This window comes from Gorilla gorilla, chromosome 10 (genome assembly GCF_029281585.2).
Source record: "Gorilla gorilla gorilla isolate KB3781 chromosome 10, NHGRI_mGorGor1-v2.1_pri, whole genome shotgun sequence".
NCBI classification, from domain to species: Eukaryota; Metazoa; Chordata; class Mammalia; order Primates; family Hominidae; genus Gorilla; species Gorilla gorilla.
Genome location: NC_073234.2, coordinates 55,910,363 through 55,929,039, shown reverse-complemented (window position 1 = coordinate 55,929,039; position 18,677 = coordinate 55,910,363). Strand labels below are relative to the sequence as shown.

The window sequence follows — 18,677 nt, the reverse complement described above, 5'->3', positions numbered from 1 at the left end:
ACATGATGATTATGGTGCTTACATGTTCCGTTCTGCGTCACAGTGCAAATTCCGCCGTCAGTCAGAGGATCCCAGCTGCCCTAATGAACGGTACCTTCTGTACAGAGAATGGGCTCATCCTCGAAGCATATACAAAAAGCAGCCCTTGGATCTTATCAGGTGAGGGGTTGTAGGGAGTACTCCAGGGGGAGGTACTCAGGGTGTTACCCCCACAGCATCTGAATGTGACAGTACTCATCAAGACTCTTGCCAGTGAAGGGAGCTGACCCAGAGTGATGAGCTTCATTGGCCAGGGTTTTTACTGAGGCTTAATTATGTGGGCATGATTAATTGAATCATTACCCATCTCCAGTATCATCCTCCCCCTGGAAGATGGCCAGTAATATGTGGCTCAAAGCTCCAGTTCTCCAATCACATGGTTGATCTTCTGGCATGGCCAGCCTCCACCCTGAGTCATCTCATTAGCACAAACTCTCTAGAGGCCCACCATGAGCCACTTCACTGGCATAAACTATCAGGCATAGTCCTAGGGTTCCACTGTGAATAAAAAGGCACTCCTATCTCTCAGGAAGTTCCAAGGGTTTAGAGGCTACCCGCCGCCCAGGAACTGGGATGCAGACCCACCAAATTCCGTATTGCACAGAAGTAAATGTTAGATGTAGCTTCTATTGTATGGTAAGACATATACATTTTCACTGTTTTCTTGTGTCTGCCTCTAGGTTCTATTTCATTGTATCTCACAAGATACAATGACTAGCTCAAGAGTTTTTCTTCCCAAGGTACCCTGTTGGTTTTCCTCCAGAAGCTTACGTTGTTTGGGCAGGGCTGAGGATTCTGGCTTGTGGGAGATAGACCAAGAACACCCAAACAAGCCAATAAAATATGAAAATAAATAAACAGAATTTCTAATGGAAGTGAAGAAAATAACAGAGCAATAGGATGGGAGGGCAGAGTGGGAAGTGAGTTGAGGGAGTTATCTTTGAGGAGGTGACTTTTAAGCTGAGACGGGATAGTGAAGAGGAGCCAGTACTTTGAGGACTTGGCAGAAGTCCTTCTAGGAATAGGGGCAACTTGTACAGTGGCCCTGAGATGCACACACATTTGGCAAGTTTGAGGAAACATCAAAGACCAGTGCTAGTGAGAAACAGAATAAGACATGAAGTTAGAGGGGTGGCAGGAGCGCCGAAAAGAGTTTAGACTTTAATTGCAGTGAGAAGCAGTTGTAATATTTTAAATGTTTAAGTCATTGTATCCTATTCACATTTTGCAAAGATAATGTGGAGAATGGATTATAAGGGGTACAGGGAGCAGGGAGACCACTAGGTAGGAGGCTGTTTGAGCCAGGCAGAGACTGTGGGAGCAGATTTGGGATGTGTTTGGGGAGTCGGGTCGACAGGACTTGTTTATGGATTGGATGTGGAGAGTGAAGAGGAGAGGAGAGTTAACTTCATGTCTGCCTGGAGCCACGTACCTGTTTTTTTATGGTGTCTCAACACCCCATGCACTTGCCACCTACTTGAGAAAACTACTAGACCTTAAAAGTGAGAGTTTTAAACAAATGAATGTTTGTTTTGTTTTACATTTACCGTGGGAAATTTTAAATACATACAGAAATAGAGTGTCATAGCAAGCCTGCATTCATCTGTCACCCAGCTCCAAAAATTATAAACTCATAGCTAATCTTGTTTCACTTTTACTCCCACTTCTTTCCCTCCCCACTCCACTGGATCATTTTGAAGCAAATTCCAAATGTCATGTCATTTCATTAGCTTCTATTTCTAAATAAGGTGTCTCTTAAACATAACCAGAATACCCCCTTTTGAAAAGGAAGGCTGGGTGAGGTGACTCATTCCTCTAATCCCAGCACTTTAGGAAGCCAAGGCAGGATGATCGCTTGAGGCCAGGAGTTCGAGGCCAGACTGAGCAGCATAGTGAGATCCAGTCTTAAAAAAAAAAAAAAAAAAAAAAAAAAAGCCAGGCACGATGGCTCTCACACCTGTAGTCCCAGCTACTCAGGAGACTGAGAAGGGAGAATTGCTCGAGTCCAGGAGTTTGAGGCTGCAGTGAGCTATGATTGTGCCACTGCACTCTAGGGCAACAGAGTAAGACCCTGTCTCCAAAAAATAAAAATTTAATATCATCAGATAATTTAATATCATCAGATAATCAGGATTCAGATTTCCCTTATTGTCCCAAAAAAAAGTAATGGTTTTTTAGTTCAAAGCAGGATCCAAACATGGTCAAGAGGTTGCAGTTAATACAATCTCTCAAATTTCTTCTGGTCTCAGTTTCACTGTTTATTTCTTGTTTTCCTTGCCCTTGTTGAAAGAATGCCTTCCATTCCCTATTTTGCTGATTTCATTCTCTCCTGTGGTGTTGTTGAATATGTTCCTCTGTATTTGCTATAACTAAGTAATTTGTGTAGTTGCATTAGCTAAGTAATTGGATCCTCATCTAGAAGCTTAATCTGATTGAGGTTAGATTTTATACAAGAATACGTGATACGTGGAGTTGAGTACTTATATCAGAAGGTATATAATGTTCAGTTGTCTCTCTTTTTTGTGATGATAGCAGCTATCAATGATCATTACTTAGATTCATTATTTCATAAGAGATTTCATTATTTTATGTGGTCATATTCGGATTCCCTTGTCATTCATTTTTACCACCGAGATTACAGTCATGAAGAGGCACTTTCATTAACTCTGTTTACCCTGTAAAATAAGATTTTAAAAGATATTTGTACATATGTAAATATTTGAGGTTGACATTCATGTGAAGTTTCCATTTTATTAATTTCCTTTTATGTTAAACCAATAGCATCTGATAACAGAGTGATGGGTTCTTAATCATTTTTTATGTGCTCTTTTATTTTTTTTTGCTTTAGTAAAGGAAATTTCCCAACTATTTTAAATATATTTTGCTAGAGGAAATGCATTTACTATCCCCTGTCCCTGGTCCACATGTTCTTTCCCTTCATTGCTTCCCACTAGTAACCCCTTGAGCATTCAGGCTATTAAACCTCATCTATGGTTCCCAGGGATTACTGAAGGGAAAATGGGCTCTTTCCATTTTGTTCCCAAAAAGCAAGCCAAACTGGAAACAGCAACCTAGGGGAACCAGACTTTGCACAGGTAAAAAAGAAAAGTTTCCCTCCAAACTCCCGTTTTTACCCCCAGAGTAATAAAAGAAAATAGGGTATTCACAAGACAAGGGCAGGGTCCTATAAAAAAGGATTGTTGTGAGAGTAAAATCTAGCTCTTGGAAACTGAAAATGTGATTAGACAGAAAAATACCAATAGAACACATTAGAAAAATGAAGTTGAAGAAATTATGTAGAGCATAGAGCAAAACTTATAAAGGGATAGAAAAGGGGGAAAAGATAAAAAATTAGATCAGTCCAGGTGGTACAATGTATAAATAATAGGAGTGTAAGAAACCAGGGGAGAAAAAATGTAGGGAAGAAATCTGAGAAGTACTTCCAGAGAAGTATCTGAAGAACTGAACATCATGAGTCTCTAGGTGGAAAGAGCCTGCTGAGTACCCAGCCTAGAGGATGAAAATAGAGCCACTGAGTCACTCCAACACGACAGCTCAGAACGCTGGGGACAAAGAGAAGATCCTGCTATCCTTTGGAAAGCAAAATGAAAAGAAAATCATACAAAGGATCAAGACTCAATAGCATTGTGCTTCTCAATGACACTACACACTGAAAGACAGCAGTAACTTCACATGTCTAAGGAAAGTTTGACCATATATATATATAGCTCTATGTATGCTCAAACTGTTAAGTATGAGGAATTTTCACAGTTTAGATGTGCAAGGTAATGGAGGAGGTGCTCCACCAAGAAGGAAGACCTAAGAGTTAGTAAACAGGAAATGCCAGCACAAGAGAGAGGGACAGAGAGATCCCAGGTGACACAGTTCTGTGGTGGGGCTTGGAGAGTCATCAGTCAAGGTTGGAGGAGGTCTGAGGGCATTTATTCAAGGAGTTGAAACTGACAGACGATCTCATGTGTTTGAGCCTACTGAGAAAGTTACACATTAGGGGAGAGTCTGGGGTTGAATTGCTGATAAGTACACAGAAAACTAAGCAATGAACCATCAAGACAATTATTAACTCTAGGGAGAACAAGATATTGAGCAGGGAGGAAAAAGTAATTATAGCAGTGACTTGATTCAGCTGTGAATAGTGTTTATAGAATCATAATAATGTAAAGCAAGAATATTAATCTAACCAAAAATTATAATGTAACTATGTCAGGATGGCAGGAATAGAGATGTGGATGTTTAGATCTAGAGGCAAGGGGTTGAAAGAGAGCTTAATCCACATCTTCCAGAATAGAAAGTCAATAGGTGATGCATAAAACTGAAAAATCAATAAACAGCACTTCTCGCATGTTATTTAGAGATAGGGAAGTAAATATTCTAAGCATCAACTATAAAAGTTTAAAGTGACTGCTTCTGGGCAGCAGGAAATAGGGGAGGGGGTAGGGGACTGCTCCTTTTTATAACCAGCCTTCTAGAGCTATTAGACTATTTAATGACTGTATACTTGTAACTTTGATTTAAAAAATCAAAGCTGAATTTTGTTAAATTGATTTTAAGAGTTGGGAGGTGTTTGGCAGAGAGGGACAATGATCAGAAAATATTGCATTTGAAGGAATCCTCATTATTTCCAGCTTTTCAGCAAGAACTAAGAGACAGATTTCCTTTTAAGATTTGAAAAATCTTTCTGGCCTTGCCTGCAGTGTGACAGGGATGCCTTAGAAAGTATTGAACTCCTTGTCACAGTAAATAACCAAGCAGAGACTGCCTGACCAGCTCTTTAAATACGGCACGATTTTTTTTATTATTGGGAGCTTGGACCAGGCAACTTCTAAGATTCTTTCCAATTTAAATATGGCATTTCCAGGATGGATGGCTGATGAAAACTTATTACAGAAAGCATAACCAAAAAGAGGCTAAGGCGTCTCAAACCCATGGCCAGACTTCTCTCCCAGGCTGTATCCTGAACCTGCCATTTGCCTGCCTTCCATGAGCCAGAGAGCAAAGCTCCGGTCACGTGAAAATCAGCACACTGTGTTCCTCCCATCCCCCGATTCCACCCTCAGGTCTGTCTCAGCTCTTCCTTTTTCCCTGTGGATGTGAACTACACCCAGGCCTGTGACCCATGGAACTGGTCTCAGACCTTCCCTGTGAGTGCTTGTCCAGCCCAGGGATGTTCCTGTCTGAAGTCTCCCAGGACTCCAGGTTTTGCTCAGAGCTAAGTCCCCACGAGGCTAAGGCCAAGGAGTTCAGCCCAGCTCCATACTGAGCCTGAAGTCTCACGTAGGCCTCAGAGTTAAGTAAATCTCCTTGTTGTACAGATCAAGATGAAGGCAGAAATGAGTCATTCTTTGGGAATATCAGCAACAGCAGCAGTCACCTGAACCGTCTCTTCATTCCTAAACTCTCTTTCTGCCTAACTGTACTTGACCTTCCTTTCAGGAACAATTTTGGCAGTGCTTCTTGGTCAGCCTGCCCTCTTTAATCTTGCCTACGTGGCCTCTTCAGTTTTACCCCAGAGTATACCATTAACCAGTTTTTAAAACTTAGGAAAAAATAGAAGAGCTAGATATAAGGAATACAAGGTGATGGATTCCTCAATCATATGCATCCTTCCCTCTTTCATTCTCACATGAGTTTTGCAAAAATTTTGGTCAGAGAGACATTCCACTACAAATTAGTGGTTTTTTTTCTTATTATTACAGTTGCCCCTTGAACAACACAGGGGTAGGGCAGTGACACCCGCACACACATACAGTTGAAAACCTGCATATATATTTTGACTCCCTTTAAACTTTTAATGGTCTGCTGTTGACTGGAAGTCTTACCAATAACATGAACAATCAGTTAACACATATTTTGAATGTTATATGTATTATATACTATATTCTTACAATAAAGTTAAGCTAGAGAAAAGAATGTTATTAAGAAATCATAAGAAAGTATATTTACCATTCACCAAATGGAAATGGATCATCATAAAGGTCTTCATCCTTGTCTTCACATTGAGTAGGCTGAGGAGGAGGAAAAAGAGTAGGGTTATTCTTGCTGTCTGAGGGGTGATGGGGGAAAGAGGTGGAGGAAGTGGAAGGGGAGGCAGGAGAGGCAGGCATACTAGGTTTATCTTTTATTGAAAAAAAATCCACATTTAAGTGGATCCGTACAGTTCAAACCTGTGTTGTTTAAGGCTCAACTGTATTTGTGACTTACGTTACATTTTCTCCAAGGAACTTCCCTAGTTAAGTAAAAGCAAATAACTGAGCAGATTGTTCATGTTCATTTGTCTCATGCATATAAAGAACAGTCTTTTGGAGAATGTGTAAAATAGTGCTGATCTTTACAAAGAATGATAGTAATACTCTGTATTTATTCCATAATCAGCATTTTTCTCTCCCTTGCTGTATTTTAATGTGCTTTCACCAGGCAAACCAGCAATAGTGATCAGTTCTTCTATAATGTGTAATATACTTTTTGTTTCATAGTAGAATTCAGGGTCTGCTGTGAAAATGAATGTTTTAAGGGTGAATTGAGTCAGATTTAAGTTTAAAGCCTCCTTTATTTAAAATCAGAAATTAATATTAGGATGAAGCTATGGAGTAATTATTTGCATCTTCTAAAAATAATTTCTGTCTTTCTTCAGGAAATACTATGGAGAGAAGATTGGAATCTACTTTGCTTGGCTGGGCTATTACACTCAGATGCTTCTCCTGGCCGCAGTTGTAGGAGTGGCATGCTTTCTCTACGGATATCTTAATCAAGATAACTGTACATGGAGGTAACCTCTGTTTATTCCTTGTTGCCATGCTGAAAAGTTTATTAGACATAAAATTATTTTCATGGTCTTAAACTGTTTTGGTAAGACAAGACTGACTGCAGAACATTCATTGCTTGGGATGATATATCCCTTTTGTTCTGAGCATAATAACTGAGTGAAATGGAAAAATTTTTTTCTTAGATAATCCAACCCAGTGTCTGACATGAATATTACCCCTAGGAAACACTCCAATATTTTAAGACAATATTTTGTTTGAAAAAGAAAGGAGGCCTGGAGGCGGGAGGATTGCCCTTGAACTTTTGGCCCCTAGAGGAATGTACACTCAGCCCTGCAGATGTGAGCCAAAAGCAGCTCTGATTTCTTCAGGGTTTCACTGGGAAAATTAGTGAGGGGTTTTGTTTTTTGTTTTATTTTGTTTTACTTTTAGAAATGATTTCTTACTACTAAAAAGTGCTTGTTTAAAAACTCAATAGTTGTTTTGGTTTTTACATTAAAAAATAGTTCATACAATGTTTAAAAAAAATGTAGTGAAAAATTAGTTTGTACTGAGGTTGAAATTCAAACACCAGCTGCACTGTCTAAAGGGACATATGTGGGTGCCAGAGCACTCTAAATTTCACCATCACTATTCTGAATGGTATTATTAGACCTCTGCTTTTGGTGGTCTCAACTTCCAGCAGGGATGCAGCACGGAACCAAGATTTTCTCTTGATATCTGGCTGCTATCCAGATGTGCCAGCCAGATCAAAATTTCTGGGCACCAGCAATGAGCTGATAACCAAATTTTTCAAGCCTGAAGCATGTCAGCCTGCTCCTGAGGTAGGTTGCTTACATGGCAGCCCTGATGGATAGACATAATTACCCTTCGATTTAACAGAGGATTCTGAGCATGTTGTACCCATTATGGCTTCTTAGCTTGAAAGCTGCAGATGGCTTTTGAAGTACTCTTCCCTCCTCACTGAAAAAGAGTTTTGGGCCGAAGGCTGAATGTTGTTACTTTTTCTCTAAATTTGTCTTCAGCTTCTCTGTTGGTTTGTACATTGTTCTAGTTTAAAAAAAAATATCAAAAATACATTTCAAAGTGCAGAAGTTGCATTTTTATAAGGTCCTCATGGGTTGTTCTTGTTATAACTTATTTTACGAAATCACCATGATAGTTACACCACATATTTCCTAGCATTTCACACAGATTAATTTGCAGAAAATGGAGGGAAATTCTTGGGGATATACTGCCTGTGCTCAAAACTATTTGGCTTTAATTATTTAATTATGAGATATCTTTAAAATTTCTAAATTATAAATATTTTCAGTTACTTTTATAGTTTCTATCAAATACCTGTTTAAAGCTTATGTCCCTCCTTTTTTTTTTTTTTGGTCGCGGGGGCAGTCTTGCTGTGTCGCCCAGGCTGGTGTGCAGTGTCGCCATCTCAGTTCACTGCAACTTCTGCTTCCCAGGTCCAAGCGAGTCTCCTGCCTCAGCCTCCTGAGTAGCTGGGATTACAGGCTGCGCCACCACACCCGGCTAATTTTTGTATTTTTAGTAGAGATGGGGTTTCACCATGTTGGCCAGGCTGGTCTCGAACTCCTGACCTCAGGTGATCCGCCCACCTCGGCCTCCCAAAGTGCTGGGATTACAGGCGTGAGCCACTGTGCCCGGCCCTTATGCCCCCTTTTAAAAATAAGTTATATAGAGACATTATTTATATACCATAAAATGACCTTTTTTAAAGTGCACAATTTAGGTGTACCCCTTTCCCTTAGCCCCTGGCAACCACTAATCTATTTGCTTTCTGTTTCTAGGGATTTACCTATTCTGGACATTTCGTAAAAGTATTTAAATATTTTAAATGTTTTCTATTCTTGTGAATCTACTCAGTATGTAATAAAATTGAAAATATTAAAAATTTGTAAACAATTCAGGTGTTTTAAGTGCATTCACCAAGTTGTGATCACCACCATCTAATTCTAGAACATTTTTATTGCCCTCAAAAGAAACCAGTGCCCATTAGCACTCACTCCCTAATCCCTCTTTCCCTTGGCCCCTGGCAACCAACAGTCTACTTCCTGTTCCTATGGATTTGCCTGTTCTGGACATTTCATAAAAGTGGAACTATACATTATAAAGCCTTTTGTGACTGTCTTCTTTCATTTCACCTACTGTTTTCAAGGTTCATCCATGTTGTAGCATGTATCAGTACTTCATTCATTTTTGTGGCCAAATAATATTCCGTATGTGTGTATAAACTGCATTGTTTATTCATTAATTGATGGACATTTGGGTTGTTTCTACTCTTTGGTTATTATGAATAATTCTGCTATGAACATTCATGGACAAGTTTTTGTGCGGACACATGGTTTCACATCTCTTGAGAATATAACAAAGAATGGAATTGTTGGGATATACAGTAACTGTAGGTTTAACATTTTGAGGAACTGCCATAGTATTTTCCAAAGTGACTGCATATTCCACCTGCAATGTATGAGGACAATAATGTCTTCACATCCTCATCAGCACTTAAAAAAAAATTGCCATTCTAGTTGGTATGAAGTGGTATGTCATTGCAGTTTTGACTTTGTTTTCTCTAATGTCTACTGATGGTGAGCATCTTCTCATGTGTTTGTCATTTGTATAGCTTCTTTGGAGAAAACTTTGTTCAAATCCTTTGCCTATTTTAGTTGTGTTGTCTTTTTATTGTTGAGTTGTAAGCATTTTTTATATATTTGGGATAGAAGTCTCTTATTGGATATTGTCTTAGTCTGTTTGTGCTGCTATAACACAGTACCACAGACCAGGTAATTTGTAAAGAATAGAAATCTACTTTTCATAGTTACAGAGGCTGGAAATTCCAAGATCAAGTTGCCGACATTTGGTGTCTGGTGAGGGCTGCATCCTCTGAAGGAGAGGAATGCTGCGTCTTCACATAGCAGAAGGCATAAGGGCAAGTGGGGAGAACTCCCTTCATCAACTCCTTTTATAAGGGTACCTAATCCCATTCATGAAGGATGAGCCCTCATGGCCTAATCACTTGTTAAAGTCTCCACCTCTTAATATCACCACACTGGCAGTACCTAAATTGGAAGAGACACATTCAAACCACAGCAGATACATTGAAAATATTTTCTTCCATTCTATGGATTGTGTTTCCACCTTCCTAATAGCATCCTTTGAAACAAAATTATTTTTAATTTTGATGATCTCCAGTTTACCTTTTATTCTGTTATTTGTGCTTTTGGTGTCATGTCTTAGAAACCATTCGTAATCCAAAGTCATGAAGTTTTTTAAAACATTTATCTTCTAAGAGTTTTATGGATGTAGGTCTATGATTTATTTTGAGTTAATTTTTGTAAATGGTATGAGATAGGGTCCTGTTTATCATTTTCCATGTGTATATCCGGGTATACCAGCACCGTTTTTGAAAAGACTGTTCTCTGTTTAATTATCTTGGCACCCTTGTTGAAAAGCAGTTGGCCAAAAATTTAAGAGTTTGTTTATAGACTCAGTTGTTTTCCATTGATCTACATGTCTGCATTTTATGCAAGTACCACACTTTATTGATCACTGTAACTTTGTAAACTTCAAATTTTCGTTTTTCTTTTTCAAGATTGTTTTGGCTGTTCTGGGTCTTTTGCATTTCCATATGAATTTTAGGATCAGCTTATCTTTCTAGGATTTTGATAAGAATAATGTTGATTCCATAGGTCAGTTTGGAGAGTATTGCCATCTTAACAATATTAAGTCTTTTAATCCCTGAACACAGGATGTCTTTTCATTTGTTTAGGTCTTTCATTTCTATCAACAATATTTTATAGTTTCAGTGTATAAGTCTCATACTTGTTTTTTCTCTTAAATTTATTCTAAGTACATTGTTCTTTTGATGCTATTATAAACTGTTTCCTTAATTTAATTTTTGGATTACCTATTGTAGTGTATAGAAATGTAATTGCTTTTTTGTATATTGATTTTTGTGTGTGTGCTGCAACCTTGCTAAACTGGCTTATTTGCTCTAATAGTATTTTGGGTGGATTCCTTAGGATTTTTATATACGATGTCATGCTGTCTGTGAACAGAAGTAGTTTTACTTCTTCCTTTCCAATTTGGAGGACTTTATTTTTTCTTACCTAGTTGTCCTGACTAGAACCTCCAATATAATGATCTTAGGAGGAAAGCATTCAGTCTTTCACCGTTAAGTGTGATACTAGGTGTGGGTTTTTTCATTGATACTCTTTATCAGATTGGGAAAGTTCTATTCCTAGTTTATGAGTGTTTTTAATCATGGAATGATGTTGGATTTTGCCAGATGCTCTTTCTGTGTCTATTGACATTATCTTGTGTGTAGTTTTTGTTCGTTATTCTATTAATATGGTATATTACAAGAATTGATGACTTTTGTACTTTGAATCATCCTTGCATTCCTGGATAGATCCCACTTGGTCATAGTATGTGGTACTTATTTTATATGGCAGGATTTGGTTTTCTAGTATTTTATTGAAGATTTTTCCATCTATATTTGCAAGAGATATTAGGTCTCTAGTTTTCTTATGTTGTCTTTGGTTTTGGTATCAGCATAATACCAGTCGCATAGAATGAGTTGAGAAGTGTTCCCTCTTCTTTGTTTTTAAAAGAGTTTATGAAACATTGGTGTTAATTCTTCTTTAAATGGTAGGTGGAATTCATCAGTGAAACCATCTGAGACTGGGCTTTTCTTTGCAGGAATTTTTTTTTTTTCTGTTAGTCCAGTCTCTTTATTTGTTAAAAATAGGTCTATTCAAGTTTTCTATTTTTGCTTGAGTTACCTTAAGTAGTTCATATTTTTCTAGGAATTCTTCCATTTTATCTAAGTTGTCTAATTAGTTGGCTTATAATTATGCATAGTATCCCCTTATAATCCTTTTTATTTTTGTAAGAGTAACAGTAATGTTTCCCTTTTCATTTCTGATTTTAATCCTTTGAGTCTTCTTTTTTTCTTGATCAGCCTAGCTAAGTTTGCCAATTTTGTTATCTTTTCAAAGAACCAACTTTGTTTAGTTGATTTTTTTGTTACTTTTCTGTCCTGTATTTCATTTATTTCCACTTGTTGCCTTTTGATTTTAATATTTAGTCATTTATATTTAATGTAATTACTCATGAAGTAGGAGTTAAACCTGCCATTTTGCTATTTGTTTTCCATGTGTCTTTTTGTCTCTTGTTTTTCTATTCCTTCATTACTACTTTTTTTGTGTGTTAAATAGATATTTCTAGTATGCCATTTTAATTCCATTATTGTTTCTTTATCTTTTTTTAGTGGCTTCCCTGGGGATTATAATTAACAACTTAATTTAAAATAATATAGTTTGAATTAATGGCAATTTTAATTTCAAATAGTACACAAAAACTTTACTTTGGTACAGATCTGTTCCTTCTCTACTCCTTTGTGGTATTATCGTCATGCAAATTACAACTTAATGCATTATAAGCTTACCAACAGTTTCATAATTGTTGCTTTGTGTCTTTTAAATAAGATAGAAGAAAATAGAGACATACAAAAATATACTACTTTTCATATTTATATATGTAGTTAGTTCTATCACTGCTTTTTTTTTTCTGTAGGTGGATTTGAGTTACTGTCATGTGTCTATTTAAGCCTGAAGGACCCTCTTAGTATAGGTTAAGTGTTTCTTGTCCACAATGCTTGGGACCAGAAGCATTTCCGATTTCAGATTTTTTTTCAGATTTTGGAAAATTTGCATTATACTTACCATTTGAGCATCCCAAATCCAAAATGCTCCACTGAGCATTTTCCTTGAATATTATGTCAGCACTTGAAAAGTTTTAGATTTTGGACCATTTCAGATTCAGATTTTTGAATTAAAGGTGTTCAATCTGGGCTGAGTGCGGTGGCTCACGCCTGTAATCCCACAACTTTGGAAGGCTGAGGCTGGCAGATCACGAGGTCAGGAGTTTGAGACCATCCTCACTAACACAGTGAAACCCCATCTCTACTAAAAATACAAAAACTTAGCCGGGCATGGTGACATGTGCCTGTGGTCCCAGCTACTTGGGAGGCGGAGGCAGGAGAATCACTTGAACCCAGGAGGCGGAGGTTGCAGTGAGCCAAAGTCATGCCACTGCACTCCAGCCTGGGCAACAGAGTGAGACTCTGTCTCAAAAAAAAAAAAAAAAAAAAAAAAAAAAGGGTGTTCAGTCTGTGTTTCTGGTAGGGCAGGTGATATGATTTGGCTGTGTCCTCACCCAAATCTCATCTCGAATTGTAGCTCCCATAATTCCCACATGTTGTAGGAGGGACCTGGTGGGAGATAATTGAATCATGTAGGCAGTTTTCCCCATATTGTTCTCATGGTAGTGAATAAGTCTCACAAGATCTGATGGTTTTATAAGGGTAAATGCGTTTCACTTGACTCTCATTCTTTCTTGCCTGCCTCCATATAAGACATGCCTTTTGCCTTCTGCCATGATTGTGAGGCCTTCCCAGCCTTGTGGAACTGTGAGTCCATTAAACCTCTTTTTCTTTATAAATGAACTAGTCTCAGGTATGTCTTTATCAGCAGTGTGAAAACAGACTAATATAGCAGGTCTCTGCCAACAACAGATTCTTTCAGATTTTATTTATCTGGGAATGTCTTAATTTCTCCATTTTTGAAGGATGGGTTTGCTGGATATAGAATATTTGGTTGACAGTCTTTCTTTCAGCACTTTGAATATATCATCCCACTGCCTCTGGCCTCCATGGTTTTTATGAAAAGTTAGCTGCTAATCTTACTGAGGACCCTTTATATGTGATGAATCACTTTTCTCTTCCTGCTGTCATCATTCTTTGCCATGATTCCTTTGGCTTTGTCTTTAGACACTTCGAATATGATACTCCTAGGTTTAGATCTCTTTGAGTTTATCCTACATGGAATTTGTTGAGTTTCCTGGATATGCAGAATAGTGCTTTCATTAAATGTAGGAAGTTTTTAGCCATTGATTCTTCAAATATTATTTCTGTTTCTCTCCTTTTTTCTCTGGGACTTCTATAATGTATGTGTTGGTATATTTGATGGTATCCCACTAATTTCTGAGACTGTGTTCCTTTGTCCTCATTCCTTTTTTGTTCCATTTCTCAGACTGGATAATTTTAATATTCCTAGCTTTCAATTTGCTGATTCTTCTGCTATTTCATATCTGCCGAGGAGCCCTTCTAATGATTTTTTTATTTTAGTTATTGTACTTTGCTAATTGGTTCTTTTTAATAATTCCTATCTCTATTGATATTCTCTTTGTTGTGCTTCCTTTAATTCTTTAGGCAAGATTTCCTTTAGTTCTCCAAATATGTATAACTGCTAAATATAAAAAGACTTCATCTAATAAATGCAATATCTGGGTGTCCTCAGGGACAGTTTTACTGACTGCTTTTTCCTCTCTGTGTTAGGACCATAGTTTTCCGTTTCTTGGTGTATCTTGTAATTTTACATTGAGAACTGGGCATTTTAAGTATTATAATGTAGCAAATCTGGAAATCAGGTATTTTCCCTGTTCAGGGTTTGTTGTTGCTTCTGTTTATTATTATCACTGCTACTGCTGCTTCCCTTTGTTTACTTTCCTGAACTACTTGTCTTTGTCATGTGTGACCACTGAAGTCTGTGTTCAATAAGTTTTGTTGTTAGCTAATGATTGGATTAGCTGGTGACTGCATTAAATGCCTAGTACCAGTAATTTTCATTTCTCTGCCTTTGCCTCATCTCATGGCTGTGTGTAAGTGTGTATTGAGGAAATGTGTTTAACGCTCCAGCAGGTAGTTTTCAGCTCTTCCTTAGCTTTTCCTTCTTGCCAGTGCAGAACCTCAAAGTCAGCCAGAGGTAAGGGATTAAGGTTTTCTCATGTCTTTCTTGGCCATGTGCACTGTCCTACACATGTGCATGGCCTTCTGCAATCTCAGGAATATGTTGGAGCTTTTTAGAGCCCCCTGTGCACATCTCATTTCCTAATTTTTCCTTTTAAGTTCTTTGGTTGACCTCTTGTTAACCTCTACTGGTATCACTGCCTCAAGCAGCTACAATGTAAAATAATTCTTGCCAATTGCTTTCAACACTTTGGTGATAGTGCTGTTCACAGTATGAGCTCTGAGTATGAGGTTTAAAAAGAATGGCACATCCTGCGCATGGAGCTTTTTGGGGGAGCTGCTAGGCAGGTCAAATAGTAAGACTTCTCTGAGGATGGGGTTTTGGGGGTAGCTTTAGACTACTTCTTCCTCCTTCAGTGGCTGCTAGGCTGCTATTTTTCACAGCTTCTGTAGTTACAAGGCTGTTGGTTTTTAAGGCTACCATGAAGGTAGGGAGATGGGGATGGGAATCAGTGAGGTTAACAGGCGTCATCATTCTTATAGAGATTTAGCCAGTTTTCCTCAAATAAATGCTTCTCAGATGACATCAAGCACTTGCTCCTCAGATGACATCAAGCACTTGCTCCTCAGATGACATCAAGCACTTGGTTAATTTCCAGAGTTCTGCAAAGGCTGATTTTGACAATTTTTGCCAGTGTTCTCATTGCTTTTATGGAGGGAGAGGGTTTTCCAAGATCTTTACTCAGCTATTCTGGGAAAGCTTCCCATTCCTATTTGTTTTTCCTTAGTGATTTGTAAGACCACCTAACTGCACAGCTCCAGTCCTAGTTACATACAAGCCTAGCCTATCTGAATGGCTTCTCCAAAGGGAGCAGCGTGCAATGTTACTTGGGTTTTTTTTTTTTTTTTTTTGGTATTAATTTGTAGGAGTCCTTTAAATACTCTGACAAATAATCCTGTCATTTTTATGTCTGCAAAACTTTTACCAATTTGTGGCTTATATTTTTCTCCCTTTAATGTTATTTTTTAATGACATTCTTTTAAAATATCTTGAATGTATCAATATTTTTCTTTGTGGTTTATGCTGTTTGGTTTCTTGTTTATGCGATTCTCCTTACTCTGAGGTTATCTACATTTTTTTTTCTAATAAGTTGGTACGTTGGCATTCTCATTTTCTACCTGGAATTGATGTATATAGAATATGATTACGGGTTCAATTTTATGTTTGTTCATATGGATATCCTGTTGTACCAGACCCATTTTATTGAAATGTCAGTTCTCACTTTACTAATTTGCTTGGCCAGCTTTGGTATAAATCAGTTTTTATATAGGCAAGAGGTCTATTTCTGACCTCTTTATTTTCTTCGGTTGGTCAATTTTTCTTAACCTCTCCCATAATGCCTTTGTCTTCAGAAGTATTTTGACTGTTCTGAGCCTTTGCTTTTCCACTGAATGTATAGCTTAAATGGGAGATAACTAATATCTTTAAATATTGATTATTACAAATTGTGAATATGGTAGTGTAGGCCTTCTTTACTGCATTTCAGAAAAATTCTATTTTCTCCCTATAAATCTTAACATATTTTGAATTAGATTTATTCTTGAACACTTTATATTTTTTACACTATTGAAATGGTACTTTTTAAGAATTATTTCCTAATGATTACAGGTGTATGGAGACATAATTCCTTTTTGTGTCCCTGTATTTTGTATATTGATTTTGCATCTAGCAAACTTTACTGAACTTATTTTTGTTTTGTTTTGTTTTGTTTTGTTTTTTGAGACAGAGTCTCACTCTGTCACCCAGGCTGGAGTGCAGTGGCATGATCTCAGTTCACTGCAACCTCCACCTCCTGGGTTCAAGCAATTCTCCTACCTCAGCCTCTCGAGTAGCTGGGATTACAGGCATGCACCACCATGCTCTGCTAATTTTTGTATTTTAAGTAGAGACAGGGTCTCGCCATGTTGGCCAGGCTGGTCTTGAACTCATGACCTCAGGTGATTCACCCACCTCGGCCTCCCAAAGTGCTGGGATTACAGACATGAGCCACTGCACCTGGCCTTTACTCAACTTATTAATTCTAATAATTTATCTTTAGGGTCTATTAAGTCATCTATATAGATAATCATGTAATCTGTTAGTAATAACAGTTCTCTTTCTTCCTGGCCTATCCTTGTGGCCTTATTTTACTTGACATACAATGCTGGCAGAGACCTCCAGCTGAAAAGAAACAGTGATAGCAGAATCTTTTGCTTTATTCCTGACCTAAAGGAAATACTTTCAGCGTTTTACCATTTAGTATGATTTTTAATGAGTTTTATGTAACAAACCTTTATTGGGTTAATGAAGTTCACTTCTGTTTCTAGTTTTACAAGATCGGTTTAGTTTTGTTTCTTATTGTGAATGGATATTAGATTTTATCATGCTGCTTTAAATTTTTTTAAATTAAGTTTTATTTCTCTCTTTTTAGCAAAGAAGTTTGTCATCCTGATATTGGTGGCAAGATCATAATGTGTCCTCAGTGTGATAGGCTTTGTCCATTCTGGAAACTCAATATTACTTGTGAGTCCTCAAAGGTAATTTTTGCTATTGCCAATATTTACACCTAATGAAAGATTTTTTTCTAATGCTAATTTAGATAAAACATAGTATTGTATCTTTTTTCCTCTGAGGAATTAAGATATTTTTCAACTAACCTTTCAAACATTCTGGACATTAATATACAATGCTTTATTCCTCTTTTACAAATAATAAAATTGTGATTTAAGACCTTAGATAAAATCTCATAGAGTGTCAGTGAGATAATAGTGGAATCTAAACTATCTGAGTATTTCAAGTAATCAAAGCAGAAATCTCAAACCCATTTTATCTTATAAATACTTTTTAATAGATTCATTACAGGTTGAGTATTCATTATCTGAAATGCTTGGGATCCAAGGGGTTTTGAATTTTGGATTTTGGAATATTTGCCTTAGACTTACGGGTTGAGCATCCCTAATCCAAAAATCCAAAATCTGAAATGCTGCCTTGAGCATTTCCTTTGAACATTATGTCAGTACTCAAAAAGCTTTGGATTTGGGATACCCAAACTGTGTAAGTATTTTCCTTAATTCAAGTAAGTGGAAACCTGAAATCTGTACTTCAGTTTTCCCCCTTTCAACATATGCCAAAACTATGCTTAGACTGTAAAGACCCTGATGGTCAGATTTAGACTGTCTCTATAACTATGCATGAGAAGGGTTTTATATGTGGTAAAAGGTATTTGTCTTAAAACATTGCCAGAAAACACATCTAGCTCTCCTTATACATGCAGATGGTCCTGAGCTTTGTGACTTCTTAAAATTTGGGAGGTTTCAGACGAGCATGAAGAATGGAGGGAGCTTACTGAAAGCAGGCTGGAAACTCTGGACAGATAGATGGTCAGCTTATTTCAGAGCATTTTCTTTACAATCCTGACCTACGCTTTCCTCCGATGATCTTCTCTCTATCCCCTTGTTCTACCATGAAAGTTTAGGAATCATTAGTGTCCCTAGAACATTATCGCCTACTCCATGTAAGTCAGATTTTAACGGAATGTATTGCTGTTATACTGATGCCACTTTCTATATCATACTTTGCATAGTTCTTATACTTACCACTTTTGACATATACAACAACCCTGTGAGATAGGCAGAACAGGCATTATCTCCATTTTTACAGCGTAAAATACTGGCTATCTGGGAGATCAAATAACCTGCCCAAAGTCACCCGCCTAGTAACTGGCAGAGTCAGAAATTTATAAGAAATCTGCATTTCTCATCATTACCATATTCTTTGCCAGCTGACATTGCAGGCACTTTACTCAGATCCAGCTCTGTTTGAGAAATTGTTTCACTACTTAGTTAAGCTGATTGCAGGGTGTTGTCAACAGATGGATTTTTACACTTAATTTAGAAATTAAGCCCCCTCTCCCAAACCAACACAAACTCTAGACTATAAATATCTGTTGTAGATCACACAGAGTAAAAGACTTGAAGCTAGTAAGAGGGAAGCT

General features: G+C 37.5%; 1 protein-coding gene across 3 annotated transcripts in view; it reads left to right on the top strand.

Annotated features, from left to right (window-relative positions):
- Positions 1 to 18,677, top strand: part of ANO6 (anoctamin 6) — a 218,413-nt gene that overhangs the window by 136,635 nt on the left and 63,101 nt on the right. For all 3 annotated transcript variants that reach the window (XM_031000832.3, XM_031000833.3, XM_031000831.3), the window contains 3 exons: positions 44 to 159; positions 6,689 to 6,823; positions 17,115 to 17,220. In XM_031000832.3, coding sequence (XP_030856692.1) covers positions 44 to 159; positions 6,689 to 6,823; positions 17,115 to 17,220 — 357 coding nt within the window. The remainder of the gene's footprint in view (positions 1 to 43; positions 160 to 6,688; positions 6,824 to 17,114; positions 17,221 to 18,677) is intronic.